General features: G+C 40.4%; 1 protein-coding gene and 1 long non-coding RNA gene across 2 annotated transcripts in view; both read left to right on the top strand.

Annotated features, from left to right (window-relative positions):
• Positions 1-9,821, top strand: part of LOC100469973 (alpha-2-macroglobulin) — a 39,632-nt gene extending 29,811 nt beyond the window's left edge. The window contains 11 exon segments of the mRNA XM_034645615.1: positions 631-705; positions 1,131-1,311; positions 3,380-3,456; positions 3,458-3,604; positions 4,970-5,188; positions 5,343-5,470; positions 6,353-6,443; positions 7,678-7,746; positions 8,724-8,826; positions 9,300-9,341; positions 9,681-9,821. Of these exon segments, the coding sequence (XP_034501506.1) occupies positions 631-705; positions 1,131-1,311; positions 3,380-3,456; positions 3,458-3,604; positions 4,970-5,188; positions 5,343-5,470; positions 6,353-6,443; positions 7,678-7,746; positions 8,724-8,826; positions 9,300-9,341; positions 9,681-9,697 (1,149 nt within the window). The 3' untranslated portion in view covers positions 9,698-9,821.
• Positions 9,822-10,281: 460 nt separating this feature from the next.
• On the top strand, positions 10,282-10,806 carry LOC117796703. The gene is made up of 2 exons (XR_004621348.1): positions 10,282-10,326; positions 10,666-10,806. It is a non-coding gene; the product is annotated as an uncharacterized LOC117796703 (long non-coding RNA).
• Positions 10,807-16,868: the final 6,062 nt, after the last annotated feature.

Raw genomic sequence — 16,868 nt, 5'->3', positions numbered from 1 at the left:
CTGGCTCTCCCAAAAGCAGAAGGACAATGGCTGTTTCAGGAGTTCCGGGTCTCTTCTTAACAATGCCATTAAGGTGAAGTATTCTTGGAGTTAGTTTTTTGGGGTTTGTTTTGTTTTGTTTAATAAGATTTTATTTATTTATTTGAGAGAGAGAGAGCGAAAGAGCACAAGCAGGGGGAGAAGCAGAGGGAAAGGGAGAAGCAGGCTCCCTGTTGAACAGGGAGCCCAATGTAGGACTCGATCCCAAGACCCCAGGATCATGACCTGAGCCAAAAGCAGATGCTCAGCCCACTGAGCCACCCAGACACCTCTGAGTGAGTTTTGATTTGTCCATTTATGATGTCTACAATGATGAGAGGAAGTAATAATGAAGGAATTCCTTAGCAAAGGTCAATACATACATACATACATACCATACGTACATAAAATAAATAAATAAATAAATAAATAAATAAACTGGATATTACCAAGAAGGAGGGGATGGAACTTCGGTTGAGTGTGATCATTTACCCCAAGGGGATGAATATGGGTAAGGATAAATTCCATGACACAGCGGAAAGCAAAGAGCCGATGAGGAGCATTCTTAGAAGTTAAATCACTCAACTCTCCCTCTCTTACTCACACGTACAGGGAGGAGTGGAAGACGAAGTGACCCTCTCCGCCTACATCACCATTGCCCTTCTGGAGATCCCTCTCCCCGCCACTGTAGGTACCACCTCATCCCCCTGCTGAGCTTAGTTCTGGATGCAATGAAACTGCTGCCCTGATGTCAGAACCATCTCCCAGCTGAAAGTCAAGTGTCAGCCTTCCTTTTATGCCATGACAGTGCTTCGCAGATCAACAGAAAATTTGGTCAATCCATTACGAAAGATTGACACTATCCCAGTGAGGATCCTAAGCTATTTCTCCCCTATGGACCTCCCACTACTGCCGTATACACGCCCAGAATGAATTCTAAAAATATGGTCTGTGTCCTGCCTTATGAAAGCAATAACATAAAGATACATTCTACCTATCCACAAGAATCAGAATAGATGGACACCTGCATTTGAAAAATGATCTGTGCTTACCTGGGAGCGCTAACATCCGTGTTCACATAGCTTGGTTCCCTCCTTGTTCTCCCTCCCCAGCACCCCGTTGTCCGCAATGCCCTGTTCTGCCTGGAGTCAGCCTGGAAGTCAGCAAAGGAAGGACCCCATGGAAAGCATGTCTACACCAAGGCACTGCTGGCCTATGCTTTTGCCCTGGCAGGTAACCAGGACAAGAGGAAAGAGACGCTCGACTTACTTCATGAGGAAGCTGTGAAGGAAGGTGAGCGCACATCTGAGATCTCCCATCCCCCATTCTCTGTATCAAGAACTGTACTGCAAACCCCCCCACCCCTACGTCTTATGATCCCTTCTCCCCTCTCTTCCTTTGTCCAAATCACTAGAAAATCTGGGATCTCTTCAGCAAGTCACACGTCAAAAGATAAGAGGCAGTGTACTGTAGCAGTGACAAGCTGAGCCTCTGGAGACTAGCTCCAAAACGTTTTACCTATGACGCCTTGGGCAAGTCACTTACCTTGTCTGTGTTTCAGTTCCTTCCTCAGTAAAATGGGGATAATAATAGTATTTACCTCACAGAGTTCTGTCAATATTAAGTGAATTAATACAAGCGAAGCACTTAGTAGACTACATGGTACACAGTAAGTGCTATAAAAGTATTTCCTATTGTGATTGCAACAGCCATTCTTAATATACACCCAACCTTTACCTGGTGCATCATATCATCTAAAACATAAGAAAAGAGTGAAGGAAGTAACCCCATGAATAAATTCTGGTATTTTATGCTCATATTACAAGTCTGATAATGATGACAAATCTATTCATATTCACACGATATTCCTGTGTATACAGTGGTCTTATATAAGGGGTCAAGGAAATAGAAAATAGAAATGCAAATAGTATTTTATCCAATAAACCACATCCTACCTTTCGCCCTTGACTGTGCCGTTAATTGCTTATTCTTAAAACATACAGGGAATATGTCAGCTATACAAAAAGGCATAAAGAATAATTAGCAAACCACTGTATACTTTCCTCCCGGCTTAAGAAATACAAAATTACCAGTGCGGGAAAAATTCCCTGTACCACTCCCACCCCCAAAGTTAACCTTAATCCTGAATTTGTCATTACGATTTCCGTGGGTTTCTTTATTTTTCCTGCCTACTTATTTCTAAACAATGTTGAGAATTGGTATGTGTTCTTCATCTTTAGATTAAACAGGATCACACTTTGGAGTATTTCTGCATCTTGTTTGCTTGTCCGTTTGTCTGCCTTTTGGTTTTGACATTCAACCTTGTGCTAAGAGGAATCTCCTATATGAGTGTCTGTGGCTCTAACTCATTGTTTCCACTGCCACATAATACATGGCAACATACACATAGGTCGTAATTTATGTTAAGGAGTCTCTCCTCATGGTTCGCGTCTCGTGTCTCCTTTGTGGCTATTGCAAACCACACTGCGGTGAACGCCCACCTACCTGCCTCCTTGTACCTGTGTGTGCGTTTCTCTGAGTTATCCTTCGGAAGTGAACTGCTGGTTAGTAGGCTAAGCACATCGTGCCCCTTTGCTGGGTATTCCCAAATTGCTCTCCAAAGAGCAGTTTCCATCCCTCAGCGGTGTAAACCAGGTCCCATTATTTCACATCCTTGTCAGCCTTTGGTATTTTAAGGATTATGTATTTTTTTCTGGCCTAATGAGTATGAACTCCACGTCATCTGTGATCCTCACAAGAAACCTCTATAGAAAAATTTATAGAAAATTTAACAAAGCTCAGATAAGGCCTGGATAGGATCAAAAAAGAGGAAATCACTGCAGTCGGTGAGGGAACTTGTTCTTCGCTGTCTCCCCAACAACCCAACCATAGCAACCATTTGAAAACTTGGCTGGCTGTGGGCTTCGGCCTCCAGCAACATCATCTGCCTTCGGCTGGCCCCAACAGACCAANCTCCCACTCCCCCTGCTTGTGTTCCCTCTCTCGCTGGCTGTCTCTATCTCTGTCGAATAAATAAATAAAATCTTTAAAAAAAAAAAAAAAGAGGAAATCACCGCAGTCGGTGAGGGAACTTGTTCTTCGCTGTCTCCCCAACAACCCAACCATAGCAACCATTTGAAAACTTGGCTGGCTGTGGGCTTCGGCCTCCAGCAACATCATCTGCCTTCGGCTGGCCCCAACAGACCAAGTTCAGATTCGTACAGAAAGGAGAGCATGCAGATAATAAGGTTCAAGACAATATAATTGGAATGCACTCCTCACTTCAGCTCTGGTTTAGGTACTTTCACCTTAAATTAAGTAAGATTATGGAGTCACTCATAAATCTTTTTCTCAACTCCAGATAGTTCCGTCCACTGGGAGCGACCTCAGAAACCCAGGGCACCAGTGGAGCATTTTTACCAACCCCCGGCTCCCTCAGGCTGAGGTGGAGATGACGTCCTACGTGCTGCTGGCTTACCTCACGGCCCAGCCCGCCCCCACCTCAGAGGAGCTGACTTCCGCTGCGCGCATCGTGAAGTGGATCACAAAGCAACAGAATTCCCAGGGGGGCTTCTCCTCCACCCAGGTCTGTATTTACCAGAACTCTTGACTTCGCCTTTAGGTAACAAAAGTTTTGAACAAAATATAAAGACTCGCAAGAAGAAAACTGAAATTGAGAATAACTTGAATGAGGAAAATATTACTAGTATTCAAGGATAGTGAGAAATAAGGAAAAATGACAGTCAAAGAGGGCTCAAAAGAAAATGCCTGCAATTCTGGCACCCCATCCTTGTTATCACGGCCCCCTCCTCCCGATAATGACTCTACCTCCCTAAAGAAATGGGACCCGGGATGCAAGGGTCACAGCAGAATGAATAAAAAAGAAATCTACCTTCTGGAATCTTCTGGAAGTTCTAAGAGTGCCTTTCAAACTGTTCCAGGAATGCTATTCAAAACCCAATAATCTCTTTTTGCAAATCTCTCCATTCGTAGGTCCCCTTTAACTGGCTTATTTCGAAGCTGACACATTTTACGCTTCCACTGTTCACCTCTTGCTATACAAACATCTGTTCACCAGGAGCATGAAGAATTTTCTTTACTGCTCCAACATCCTGAGCCTAACAATATAATTTTACATCTTAAAAATTCATCAATATGTACACAGCAGGATGTTTCATCTTCAGAGAATTTAGAGGTTAGCCTATAGACTAAATCTAAAAGAGAAAGAGAATGCGACAGAATGGCATCACGTCTTTTTTCCATTGCATTTAATCTCTTATTTTGCCATATGAATGGAAAGAACTGAACTCTTTCATTAAGGCAGTTATTCTTTCTCAGAAATCTATTATTTAAAGACTGTCATTCAGGTCCAATGCTGATGAGAATTGAGAATATGACATGTGGGGGTGGGAGGAAACCAGACTTCCAATAAAAAAGGGAGAGCCAAAAAATGTCAATAAATCAAGAAGATAATTATAATTAAGCATGACCCTGATTGTGGCTGCAAAGGACATTGGACTTTCTCAGGGCACTGACCTCAGCAGCAGAGCAGAGTTTAATCTGGGTGAGAGCCAGACTGAACTTTGAGTGGTGGCAGGTATGACCACAATTATCAAGGAAGACCTCTTAGGCAAATAGCTAATGTCAATAAATGATTCCCATTCATGTATATTTTCCACATTCCTTATCCCACAAGTATTTATAGATAGAAAAAGATCGATGTTCCGAGAAATAAAATAAGCTTCTAAAGCATACAGTCCAAGGCAGATTTGGGAATGTTATGGTTCTACCTAAGGATTGTAATCAATCTTGAAATTAGAACTCCAGTATTTAAGTAGTGAGGGAAGCAGGAAAGAGGAAATCAAAGCCCCTGTTGCGGCAGCTGACATGGGCCTTTGGGCCCTCGGAACGTTACCAGGCCTACGAAGGTTCTCTCACTCGTCTCTTCCAGGACACAGTGGTGGCTCTCCAGGCCTTGTCCAGATATGGAACAGCCACCTTCACCAGGACTGGGAAACCCGCACAGGTGACCGTCCAATATTCGGGGACATTTGTCACAAAATTCCAAGTGGACGACGACAACCGCCTGTTACTACAGCAGACCTCATTGCCAAAGGTGCCTGAGGAATACACCATGACGGTGACAGGAGAAGGCTGTGTCTACCTCCAGGTGAGACTTGGGCCACGTAGGGGCTGAGGGTCCACTTTAACCGTTCCCACCGAAAATCCCTGATTCAGCAAATGATAGGGCAAATCAGAGAAAGAGTTGAGGAAGTTGGGAAAAGAAGAGAGAAACACAGATTTTTGTCTTTGGTGTTCCGCAGACATCCTTGAAATACAACATTCTGCCAGAAAAGGCAGAGTTCCCATTTGCTTTGGAGGTGCAGACTGTGCCCCAAACTTGTGACGGACCCAAAGCCCACACCAGCTTCCAGATCTCACTGAATGTCAGGTAAGACCTCTGACTGAATCATCTAAGTCTGGGCATGACAACCAGTCCTCTTACTGGAATTCCTCATTAAGCTGAGCAGTGTGTCAATAAATGTTTGCACTACGTTTGTTGTGTCCTCATGCTCATACAGATTTCTCCGTGGTGGGGTATACCTACGTTGTTCATCCCCTGCCTCCAGAACCTCTGATTGTCGAACCTTATTATTTAAATAATAACTTTAAAAAGAGCATTAGCCCTTGCCTCTGACCTGAATTCCTGATTTAATTCTAATGTATTTGAGTCATTCTCTGATTTCATTCTGTTGTAATGAAATTCTGTATTATCCTTGCTCTATCCGGGGCAGAGACGGAGAATTCCTGAAAGGCATGAATAGAAGGAAGTAGTGACTCCCTAGTTAGAATTCCTTCTGGCAATAAATAAATCTCAGATTATATACAAAATAATCAATTTGGGGGGGAGGGAATAGATATATAGGCAGCAGTATTCAAATGGCTCCAGCGCTTACCAAAAAACGTATCTGTCCGCAAGAATATTTTAACCTGGATGGGGATACTATTCAGGAAAAAAAGTTAAAGTATATGTAACAAATAACTAGCAGAGATTAGACGTCTCAGACCCAGCTCTGCGTCACGTGCTTTCTCAGACCGCACAGCCTCGAGCCCACACACGAAGCCCTGAATCATCAGATCTAGGGTACAGCCTGGTCTTCGTGGCTTTAACAAATTCCCTGGAGATTCTAATGCACAACCGTCTTCCACTTGGGTAGGATATTTAGAAAGATTTCGTGTACTTTGAGGGCTGTGAGGGCTTGCTCTGGGCATAGGAAAAGAGACTATTTAATATCACAGAAAACCCTAATTCCTTTCTTCCCTGAATCTTTAGTTACATCGGGAGTCGTCCCGTCTCCAACATGGTGATTATTGATGTGAAGATGGTGTCCGGCTTCATTCCCCTGAAACCAACAGTGAAAATGGTAGGTTTAGTGTACATCCAGGGGGCTGTATTTTATTTAATATTTTAGGTATCTCCAGACTAAGAAAATTTTAAAATATTTTAAATCACTTCTGTGAAAGACTAATAATTTCTCCAAAGTCAGAAATATAATTTAACATGTTTGTATCTGGGTTTTTGGTGTGGTTTTTTTTTTCTCGTTAAATTTTGTTTTAATGGGTCTCAAAATTCAGTGACAGATTTTTGGTCAAGTTGTTCCTATTAGAAAGTACTCATTTTAAAAACTAATAAGTTAAAACTCACACACACACACACACACACACAAACAAATGGTCCACAAACGTTCTCTCTTCCCTCTGAAGGTTTTCCGAGGCATTTTTATTATTAACCCGTCTTCCTTTATACTTATATGGCCAATTGAGACAAACAGTACTGTGATCATTCTTTCACAACTGGTTAGGACCGGGGTGGCGGGTATTAGGGATACTAATTCATTTAGCCTTCTGAGCTTTCTGGGCGGACGTGGTGACCTTGCCAGCTCCAGCAGCCTTTCCATCCTCTACTTTGATACACCCACAGGGACTGTCTGTTTCATGTTACAAGCAGCTCTCTTCTAGGAGCCGCATCTGCTAGAAGAAGAATGTCAGCAAGTGCCCGCTTTCATGGGGCTTAGACTCTTAAGGAGACAAAGCTTAGGGGCGCCTGGTGGCTCAGTCAGAAAATCATGAGACTCTTGATCTCAGGGTCGTGAGCTTTGAGCCCCGCGTTTGATGTAGAGATTACCTAAATAAATAAAACTTAAAAAAAAAAGAAGATAAAGCTTATGCACCAGTGGGAAAAAAATATGAAAATGTCCACTAGACATAAACTATAATTATTACAGAAGTTCAGAGAAAAATTAGATTGCTGTAAGTTAGAACAAGCAAAAAAAGTTTGAAAAAAACCCTCCTTCGTGAAGGAATAGAATGTACATTGAACATCGAAATTTGGAAAATTCCTAAGTTTAGGACACTTATTTCACTTTTCTTCAGATATATCCATTCTATACATATATCATGTGTCATACTAATACCAAACCCTGCATCCCGATTATCTTATATTGTCAATTTAAAAACATTATCATCTTCACTTACCAAAAATCACTTGAAGAAACTTTACCCTCAGGCTTAATTGGGTCATAAAAATTCTTCTTTTCTCTGGTTTTCCCAGAGGTTTAATCTGTTTATTAACATTTGTGATGTATTAATTTTCTTCAGCTTGAAAGATCTAACCACGTGAGCCGAACAGAAGTCAGCAACAACCATGTTTTGATTTACCTGGATAAGGTGAGAGCCCTGCCAATCTAGTTGCAAAAAATATATAGATAATAATCTCTCTCGGGGAGCTAAACTAATCCTAGCCTACAGGCAGTGAATGAAGGCATTATCGCCTCCATGGCAAAAATTTGAGCATTCTAATAATAATTCCAGTAAATATTCTCCTCTCCTTTATTTGCATTTCATGTGAGACTATGGGAAGAAATGGTTTATTATAATATTGGAATATGAATACTTCTTAGACCTCATAAGCAAAAAATTCTCTGCACAATGTGTTTATGTCCATAAGCTATTTTGAAGACACCGAGTAATATGAGGAAGAAACGCAATGGTAAACCCAGTAGTTTCTTCCTTACATTATTATATCAACATAATAATTGATGTTATATATTATATGTGTATATATTATATCTCAAATACATCAATTATATAACTCACAGCTCAATTATTATATCAACAGTATAAAAGGGGAAAATACTGTCCATTTCAGCAAGGATGCACCATAAAATGATAAGATCAGTCGGCCAATAAACCAATCTCATTTTATTGATATGTGTTCTAACATAATTTATTCATTCGTATATTAATGGACATTATAGTTTGCAAGGTTTGTGAAATTTTAATAAGGCTGTAATGATAGACCTTTTATATGACTTTTTAAGTCAAGACAGTATTTCTACAAGATAGAGTAGGAAAACTATACCACATCTCTAGATATGTAAAAGTGAACATCACCACTCAACCAACAAAATCATGTATCATTCACCCCTATAAACACAGCCCATGTACCAGTACTGGTAGGAGTATATAAATTGTTTGGGTGATTTAAGAAAAACTTAGGGATGTTTTCATTCACCCCGGAGCTTTTTGTACGACTTAAGGACACTGTTAGTCGATTAAAAGGTTTTTCCCTCCAAAAGTAGATGAATCATTAAACTCGTTCAGTGAAGAGAGAAGAAGGCTTGTAATTCCCTTTTGCCTTCTAGGCGACAAATCAGACACTCAGCTTGTCCTTCATGGTTCTGCAAGATGTCCCAGTGAGAGAGCTGAAGCCAGCCATAGTGAAGGTCTATGATTACTACGAGACAGGTGAGTGTGAACAACTTTGACTTAGAAATCACATTTCTGATCACAAAAATTTAGATTTGAGAAATGTGTGGGGGCAGCTTATTACACTGTTCTTTCATTTTGTCTCCATCAAGTCTGATTCTCCTCTGTGTTCTATACATACATTGTAGGAACTCCCTCTCGTATAAATATATCAACTCCTAATACAGGCCACCTGTAGGGTATTGAGTTCCCTTTTCTTCAGATAAATCAACTATAAGACAACAGGAAACTTAAATAAGTATAACATTTGAACTGTCTTTCAGAAGTTTAGAGGAAAGAAATACACTGTATTTGAAGAGTTAACGTTATAAAACAGCAAGCAATGCATCAAACAGAGGATGCTGATATTGCTGATACAATTCTTCCCATGATAAAAGATTTTTTAACTGACCTGTAACCCATAAACGTTTGCTTTCCCTCTCACTTCACCTAATGGTTTTGTTTTTATTCAGATGAATTTGCAATTGCTGAGTACAGTGCTCCTTGCAGCAAAGGTAAGTAATGCACACTCCTTCCAAATGCAGTCAGACCCCCTTGGCTTGTCTCTTATATCTCCTCCATAAAATTCTGGCTCCCTATTTTTCGTAGACATCATCTTGCTCACAGTGCAACTTATTATAGAAAAATGCATCTGTTGGGAAAAGGCCACTGACGATCAAACTTCAGATAGTTCATAGGATTACTTATTGGATACTTAGAAGTAATAAATCTCATTTCCCACTATACTAATCAGGCCTCCTTAGACGGGATGCTACCCACATCTAAGGGACAGAATATTCGCTGCTCAGGAAACCCGAGTCCATCTTGATTCTCTCTTCTTTCCACTATCACAGATCATGGAAATGCTTGAAGACCACGACAGTGAAAACTGCTTTGCTGGGGTCCCTGTTTCACAGACTGAGGTTTCTGTGGAAGAAAAGAATTTTTGTATCTATGAAGATTTGAAATAAACCTTTTTTTCTGGTCAATCTTTAGCACTGTTTCCTCTTTCATTCAATAAACATTTATTACATTTCCATAGAATTCCCAATAGAATCCTGAGATTAAAAATTCATAAATCAAGGGTTGAGGGACGTCAGAAAATGAAAAATATTATAGTGATGTCGGTCTGAGTAGGTCTCATCAGCAGGTGCAAGGAAAGTACTGGATTATGTACTAGGAGAGCAGGANAGTTCCCTTTTCTTCAGATAAATCAACTATAAGACAACAGGAGACTTAAATAAGTATAACATTTGAACTGTCTTTCAGAAGTTTAGAGGAAAGAAATACACTGTATTTGAAGAGTTAACGTTATAAAACAGCAAGCAATGCATCAAACAGAGGATGCTGATATTGCTGATACAATTCTTCCCATGATAAAAGATTTTTTAACTGACCTGTAACCCATAAACGTTGGCTTTCCCTCTCACTTCACCTAATGGTTTTGTTTTTATTCAGATGAATTTGCAATTGCCGAGTACAGTGCTCCTTGCAGCAAAGGTAAGTAATGCACACTCCTTCCAAATGCAGTCAGACCCCCTTGGCTTGTCTCTTATATCTCCTCCATAAAATTCTGGCTCCCTATTTTTCGTAGACATCATCTTGCTCACAGTGCAACTTATTATAGAAAAATGCATCTGTTGGGAAAAGGCCACTGACGATCAAACTTCAGATAGTTCATAGGATTACTTATTGGATACTTAGAAGTAATAAATCTCATTTCCCACTATACTAATCAGGCCTCCTTAGACGGGATGCTACCCACATCTAAGGGACAGAATATTCGCTGCTCAGGAAACCCGAGTCCATCTTGATTCTCTCTTCTTTCCACTATCACAGATCATGGAAATGCTTGAAGACCACGACAGTGAAAACTGCTTTGCTGGGGTCCCTGTTTCACAGACTGAGGTTTCCGTGGAAGAAAAGAATTTTTGTATCTATGAAGATTTGAAATAAACCTTTTTTTCTGGTCAATCTTTAGCACTGTTTCCTCTTTCATTCAATAAACATTTATTACATTTCCATAGAATTCCCAATAGAATCCTGAGATTAAAAATTCATAGCAATCAAGGGTTGAGGGACGTCAGAAAATGAAAAATATTATAGTGATGTCGGTCTGAGTAGGTCTCATCAGCAGGTGCAAGGAAAGTACTGGATTATGTACTAGGAGAGCAGGAAAGGTATTTGGTTACAGGAATACCCTAAGAAAAAGCCAGAGAGCACTTTAGGAGAAAATAAGGCTGTCTGGACTAGAAAAGACCTTCCACATTAAAGGGACATAATGAAATACAATGCCGGATAAGTCACATTGGGAGGCAGCATCGTTAGCTCTATCCCTGGGACTTCACCTGAACTGGGGCTACGTGTCCTCAGAACCAAATCTGCCATGGACTGATACAACCGATTAGTCAACTAACCGTGGGTCTCAGATTCAATAAAGGATGACAGATGGAAAATGTGGATGACACATTAGAAGCAAGCTCTCTTAGGGGCACCTGGGTGGCTCAGTCGGTCGAGTGTGGGACTCTTGATTTCGGCTCAAGTCATTATCTTGGGGTCATGGGATCGAGCCCCATATCGGGCTCCGTGCTGGGCATGGAGTCTGCTTGGGATTCTCTCTCCTTCTCCCTCTGCCCCTCCCCCTAACTCCCTCTCTCAAAAAAAGTGAGCTGTCTTAGAAGAAAGGATATATAGGATTCAGAAGCCCAAATGAGAGTGTTATATTGAAGCATTTTTTTGCCAGAACTTCAAGCCAGGATCAAAGGATAGGTGTAAACTCAGGGAAGAATTCAGAGGCAGAAATCAGTGTCCCCACAATACCCAGTCTCTACATTTTCTTTGTGGGAAGTATTAAAATCAGTTATTGTATGGATGGAGGGGCAGAAGCCTCAGGAGTTCATAGAGATCTCTGGAGTTGTCCTAGGAGTCCAGGTCTTCCTTTGGGTTAGTCTGACTGAAGCTTGGATGGGATCAGCTAATCATTCTAGAGGACTTTGAAGTTCAAGCGTTCTTAGCTCTATCCCTGAGCTGGGCAAAAGTAGAAGGTAAAAGCTATCGCTGAATTCCACACATTCAAGTGCCCCCCCACCCTACTTGAATCCCAGATCACTCGCAAAGCTGCAACAGCACAGCAGGGGCCCCACACGGGAAAACTCCCAGGGATGGTGAAACACAAGATTTACTCAGCACAAACTCGACAACCAGGGCCAAGCTAAAACCCTTCCCAAAACACAGGGAAGAAATGATTATCCTAACGGTGATGTGGTCAGGAACCCGGTTTCCCTCTTCTGAGGATCATCTCCTTTCCACATTTGACATCATTTTCAGTGTGATGTGGTAGGAAAAGCACATGCTTTCAAAGATGTGGGAAATAGACTCGAAATGCAACCCTGCCACTTAGCACCTCTGGAATCTTACCTAGCACGTAACTCCTCTCAAAACTCAACTTTCTCATCTGTAAAGAAGGAGACTATTATTACCCTCCACAAGTGTGTGTGAGGATGAGAAGACAAAGGCCCTGCACAGAGCGGGCCTCGCTGGACCCAGCTGTGCTGACTGGACCCAGTGACCACCTCAGTTCCATCTGTGAAATGGGAACAGAAACAGCAACTATCACAGGAGACAGTGGTGAAAATGTGCCGAATCTAGTTCTTGACACGTACAAACTCTCAATAACTAAATGGTTGCGATTTGTAAATGATCTTTTATTTTTTTAAGATTTTATTGATTTGAGAGAGAGAGAGAGTGCAAGCGAGGGCAGGAGCAGGAAGGAGAGGGAGAAGCAGGCTTCCCGTGAGCAGGGAGCCCGATGAGGGCTCGATCCCAGGACCCGAAGATAACCACCTGAGCCGAAAGCAGACGCCCGATCAATTGAGCCACCCAGGCGCCCCTATTAAATGATCTTTTAAAGCCTGCCAGTAATAACATGATCTGTTCAAGGGAAATCTGTCCAGAAGTGGGGAAGTTAAAGGTTGTTTCTGAACAGTAATAACAACGCACTGGAGAGCAATTAACCACAAAAAAGCAAATCTGAAATGACCATTTAAAAAATTACATTTTGAAGTCCAGTCATTTTCTCCAATTTCCTGAGCACAGAGCTGATAGAAATCTGAGACTTTAAATATATATTGGAAAATGCAAGTAATTGGGTTAATGCCCTTATATTCATTTTGCTGNTTTACATTTTGAAGTCCAGTCATTTTCTCCAATTTCCTGAGCACAGAGCTGATAGAAATCTGAGACTTTAAATATATATTGGAAAATGCAAGTAATTGGGTTAATGCCCTTATATTCATTTTGCTGGCAGAGAAGGGAGCTGGGAGGTGACAGGACAGGAGGAGGGGGCATCGGGCCCGAGCCTGGGGGGCTCCTGCAATGGTTTCTGAAATATGACACCAAAAACAAAGGCAGTAAAAGAAAAAATAAGTAAACTGAACTTAGTTAAAACTAGAAACATTGTACATCAAAGGACACTGTCAAAAAGAGTGAAAAACAACCCACACAGTGGGAGAAAATATTTGCAAATCGTAGATCTGATAGGGGTGTGACATCCAGAATATATAGAGAACTAGAAGTCAACAACAAAGACAGAAACAACCCAGTTTAAAAATGTCAAAGCACTTGAACAGAGATTTCTCCAAAGAAGATATAAAAATGGCAAATTCGTGCATGAAAGACATTAGTCTTTCAAAACTACAATGAGATACCTCTTCATGCCTATAGGATGAGTAATAAAAAATAAAGGGGGGGAGTAACAATTGTTGCCCAGGATGTAGAGAAATTATAACCCTTGTATATTGCTCCTGAGAATGTAAAATCCACAGCCACTACGAAAACACTTAGTGGTTCCTCCAAAGATTAAACACTGAATTACCGTATGATTCAACAACTCCAGTCCTAAGGATATACCCCAAAGATTTGAAAACAGGAGCTCAAACAGATCCTTGTACACCATTGTTCATAGCAGCATTATTCACAATAAGGTAGAAATCAAGTGTCCACCAACAGATGAATGGATAAACAAAATGTGGTATGTACTTGGGCTGGAACATTATTCAGCCATAAAAGGAATGAAGTTGATACACGCTACAACTGGAGGAAACTTGAAAACATTATGCTAAGTGAAGTAAGCCAGACACGAAAGGACAAACACTGTCTGATTCCACTTGTATGAAGTTAGCTAGAACAAGCAAACTCATAGAGACAGAAGGTAGATGAGAGGCTACCAGGGCAGGTGGAAGATGGGGGGGGGGGGGGTTTTGCTTAGTGAGCACAGAGTTTGTCTTAGGAATGGTGAAAAGCCTTCGGAACTAGTGGTGATGGCTGCACAACTTTGCGTATATAATTAATGTCCCTGAATTGTACATTTAAATTATGGTTAAAATAGCAAATTTTATATTAATATTTTTACCACAATTTTTGAAAAGCAAAAAAAAAGAGAAACCACAGTTTGGATATTGAAATGGCTACATAAAATGCAGTATTGTGCAATATAACACTATAGAACAGCTAAAATGAATTAACTGGCTCGTTGTACATGTCATGGCACATAAAACCATCTGAGGGCTTCAGAGGGGAGGGGGTGGGGGAAAGGGATAGGCTGGTGATGGGTAGTAAGGAGGGCACATACTGCATGGTGCATGGGGTGTTATACGCAACTAATGAATCATCGAACTTTACATCAAAAAATATATATTTATTTAAATAAACATGTTGGTAACAATAAAAAAAAAACCATACGAGTGGGAGAACAGAGCGAATTTCAGACTGATAGATGCATGATGCTGCATTTATAGAGAAAAAACACACAGCAGTAATTTAGCTTTTCTCTTGGGATACATAGATGTATGTAAAATAGGGATTTTTTTGTTTTAATTCTAAGTATCTCTCTGGGGAGTATGGAAGACAGCAAATGGAGGGTTTGCCACAAAGGACTTTCCCTTCACTTGTAATTATCTTTTTTTTTTCTTAAGTATGCATTAGTATATTTTTTCTGTGCTTTTAAAAGAATGGAACGAAAACTTTCTGGAGAGAAACTTAATAAAGTAACAGTGGATACTTCTAAAATGGAAAAGTAGAAGAGGAGAGACTGATGAATGGGAGCCTTTCTATTTTTTCTCTTGAATCTTCTGCATTTTTACCCAGGGTGTATTCACATGTTACTTTTGTCATTTTATGAATGCTGGCTTCCTTCACCACATTACAGGCAAATATTTAAGGGCTGAGACATTGTTATTACTACACATGTGAAATGTGATGATGAATTTCTCTGATTCTTTATTAGAACCTTCAGAAACTCTTCTTCCATTAGATGAAATTCTTAATCTTTCCACATAAATGGCAAATTTTACTCAGCTGGGGCAAGGAAGGAGAGAATTCAGCAAAATCAGGGGTAAGTTTATGCGATCCCTTAGACAAAAAGATAAATACAATTGATTCGCATTTAAAATGTCCAGTGAGTTTGTTTAATTTGCCTTACAACTCCAAAGAAAGTTTAAAACAATAATAAAGCTTGGGTTTGGATTCCAGGTGTTGTCTGGTTTTGTTTTTAGCCCCTATAACTGACCCCGTGCTTGTGGACTATCACAAAAGATGTCCTTCATGCATCCTTAAAAAAAAAAAAGCAAGATGGCGGAGATATTAAAACTCCCATAGTCAAAAATTTTGCAGGGGACTAAATGAGCCATTATTTTCACTGGACAATGGGCTTGGGTCATTTTGGGAATAGCATTAAAGAAACAAGATCTTAATGTTCAGAGGTTGACACGATTACCAAAGTATTTTATCTTTTATCACTTTTAGAAATGACTGAAATTGCCTAAATTATCAAGTTCATCTTAAAAATATACAAGTACATAGAGTTAACGTCATAGCATAGTTGGGCTTGCATTCCGAGAAGAAAAAATCGGTCATGTCCAGTTACTGGGCTTTGCATTCAAAAGCAGTTAATCTTTAACCAGACGAAAGTGCAGCTCATGTACTCTTGTGTAATTTATTCCAGTAGAGTTCGAATACAAGGCCGAGACTCGTAGGATGCAAGAAGACGGGAGTTAATCCAGCCACACAGTAATCGTTACGGGAAACAAATATTTCATGCAGTTGACTTACGGCATCTAACTTGATAATCCCTATTTGTGTCCAATCTCAAATATTCCTGCTTTCTGTTTCATGTTAATCAATCATGCATTCATTCAACAGAATTCAACAATTCATTAAATAACCACAATAGGGTCCAATAGGAAACAACAGACAAAAATCTCCACCTTCAGAGAGCTTATATTCTAGAGGGTGGAGAAAGATTTTAATAAAACAAAAATGTAAACAGAAATTTAAATTGCTGATAAGAAATATTTCCTGCTATGGTGGGAGGGTGGGGGAAGTGGGGAGAAAGACTGGGGGGGCGTGGCTACAGCTCTGCTCAGGGGCTCAGCAAAGACCTCTGTAAGAAGTGGTGTTATACCATACACAAAAATAAACTCCAAATGGATGAAAGACCTCAATGTGAGACAGGAATCCATCAAAATTCTAGAGGAGCATAGGCAACAACTTCTATGACATCGGCCAGAGCAACCTTTTTCACGACACATCTCCAAAGGCAAGAGAAATAAAAGATAAAATGAACTTATGGGACTTTATCAGGATAAAGAGCTTCTGCACAGCCAAGGAAACAGTCAAAAAAACTAAGAGACAGCCCACGGAATGGGAGAATATATTTGCAAAGGACACCACAGATAAAGGACTGGTATCCAAGATCTACAAAGAACTTCTCAAACTCAATACACGAGAAACAAATAAACAAATCATAAAATGGGCAGAAGATATGAACAGACACTTTTCCAATGAAGACATACAAATGGCTAACAGACACATGAAAAAATGTTCAAAATCATTAGCCATCAGGGAAATTCAAATCAAAACCACACTGAGATACCACCTTACGCCAGTTAGAATGGCAAAGATAGACAAGGCAAGAAACAACAATTGTTGGAGAGGATGTGGAGAAAGGGGATCCCTCCTACATTGTTGGTGGGAATGCAAGTTGG

This window comes from Ailuropoda melanoleuca, chromosome 16 (assembly GCF_002007445.2).
Source record: "Ailuropoda melanoleuca isolate Jingjing chromosome 16, ASM200744v2, whole genome shotgun sequence".
NCBI classification, from domain to species: domain Eukaryota; kingdom Metazoa; phylum Chordata; class Mammalia; order Carnivora; family Ursidae; genus Ailuropoda; species Ailuropoda melanoleuca.
The sequence above is the reverse complement of the archived record's forward strand: the minus strand, read 5'-3'. Positions and strand labels throughout refer to the sequence as shown.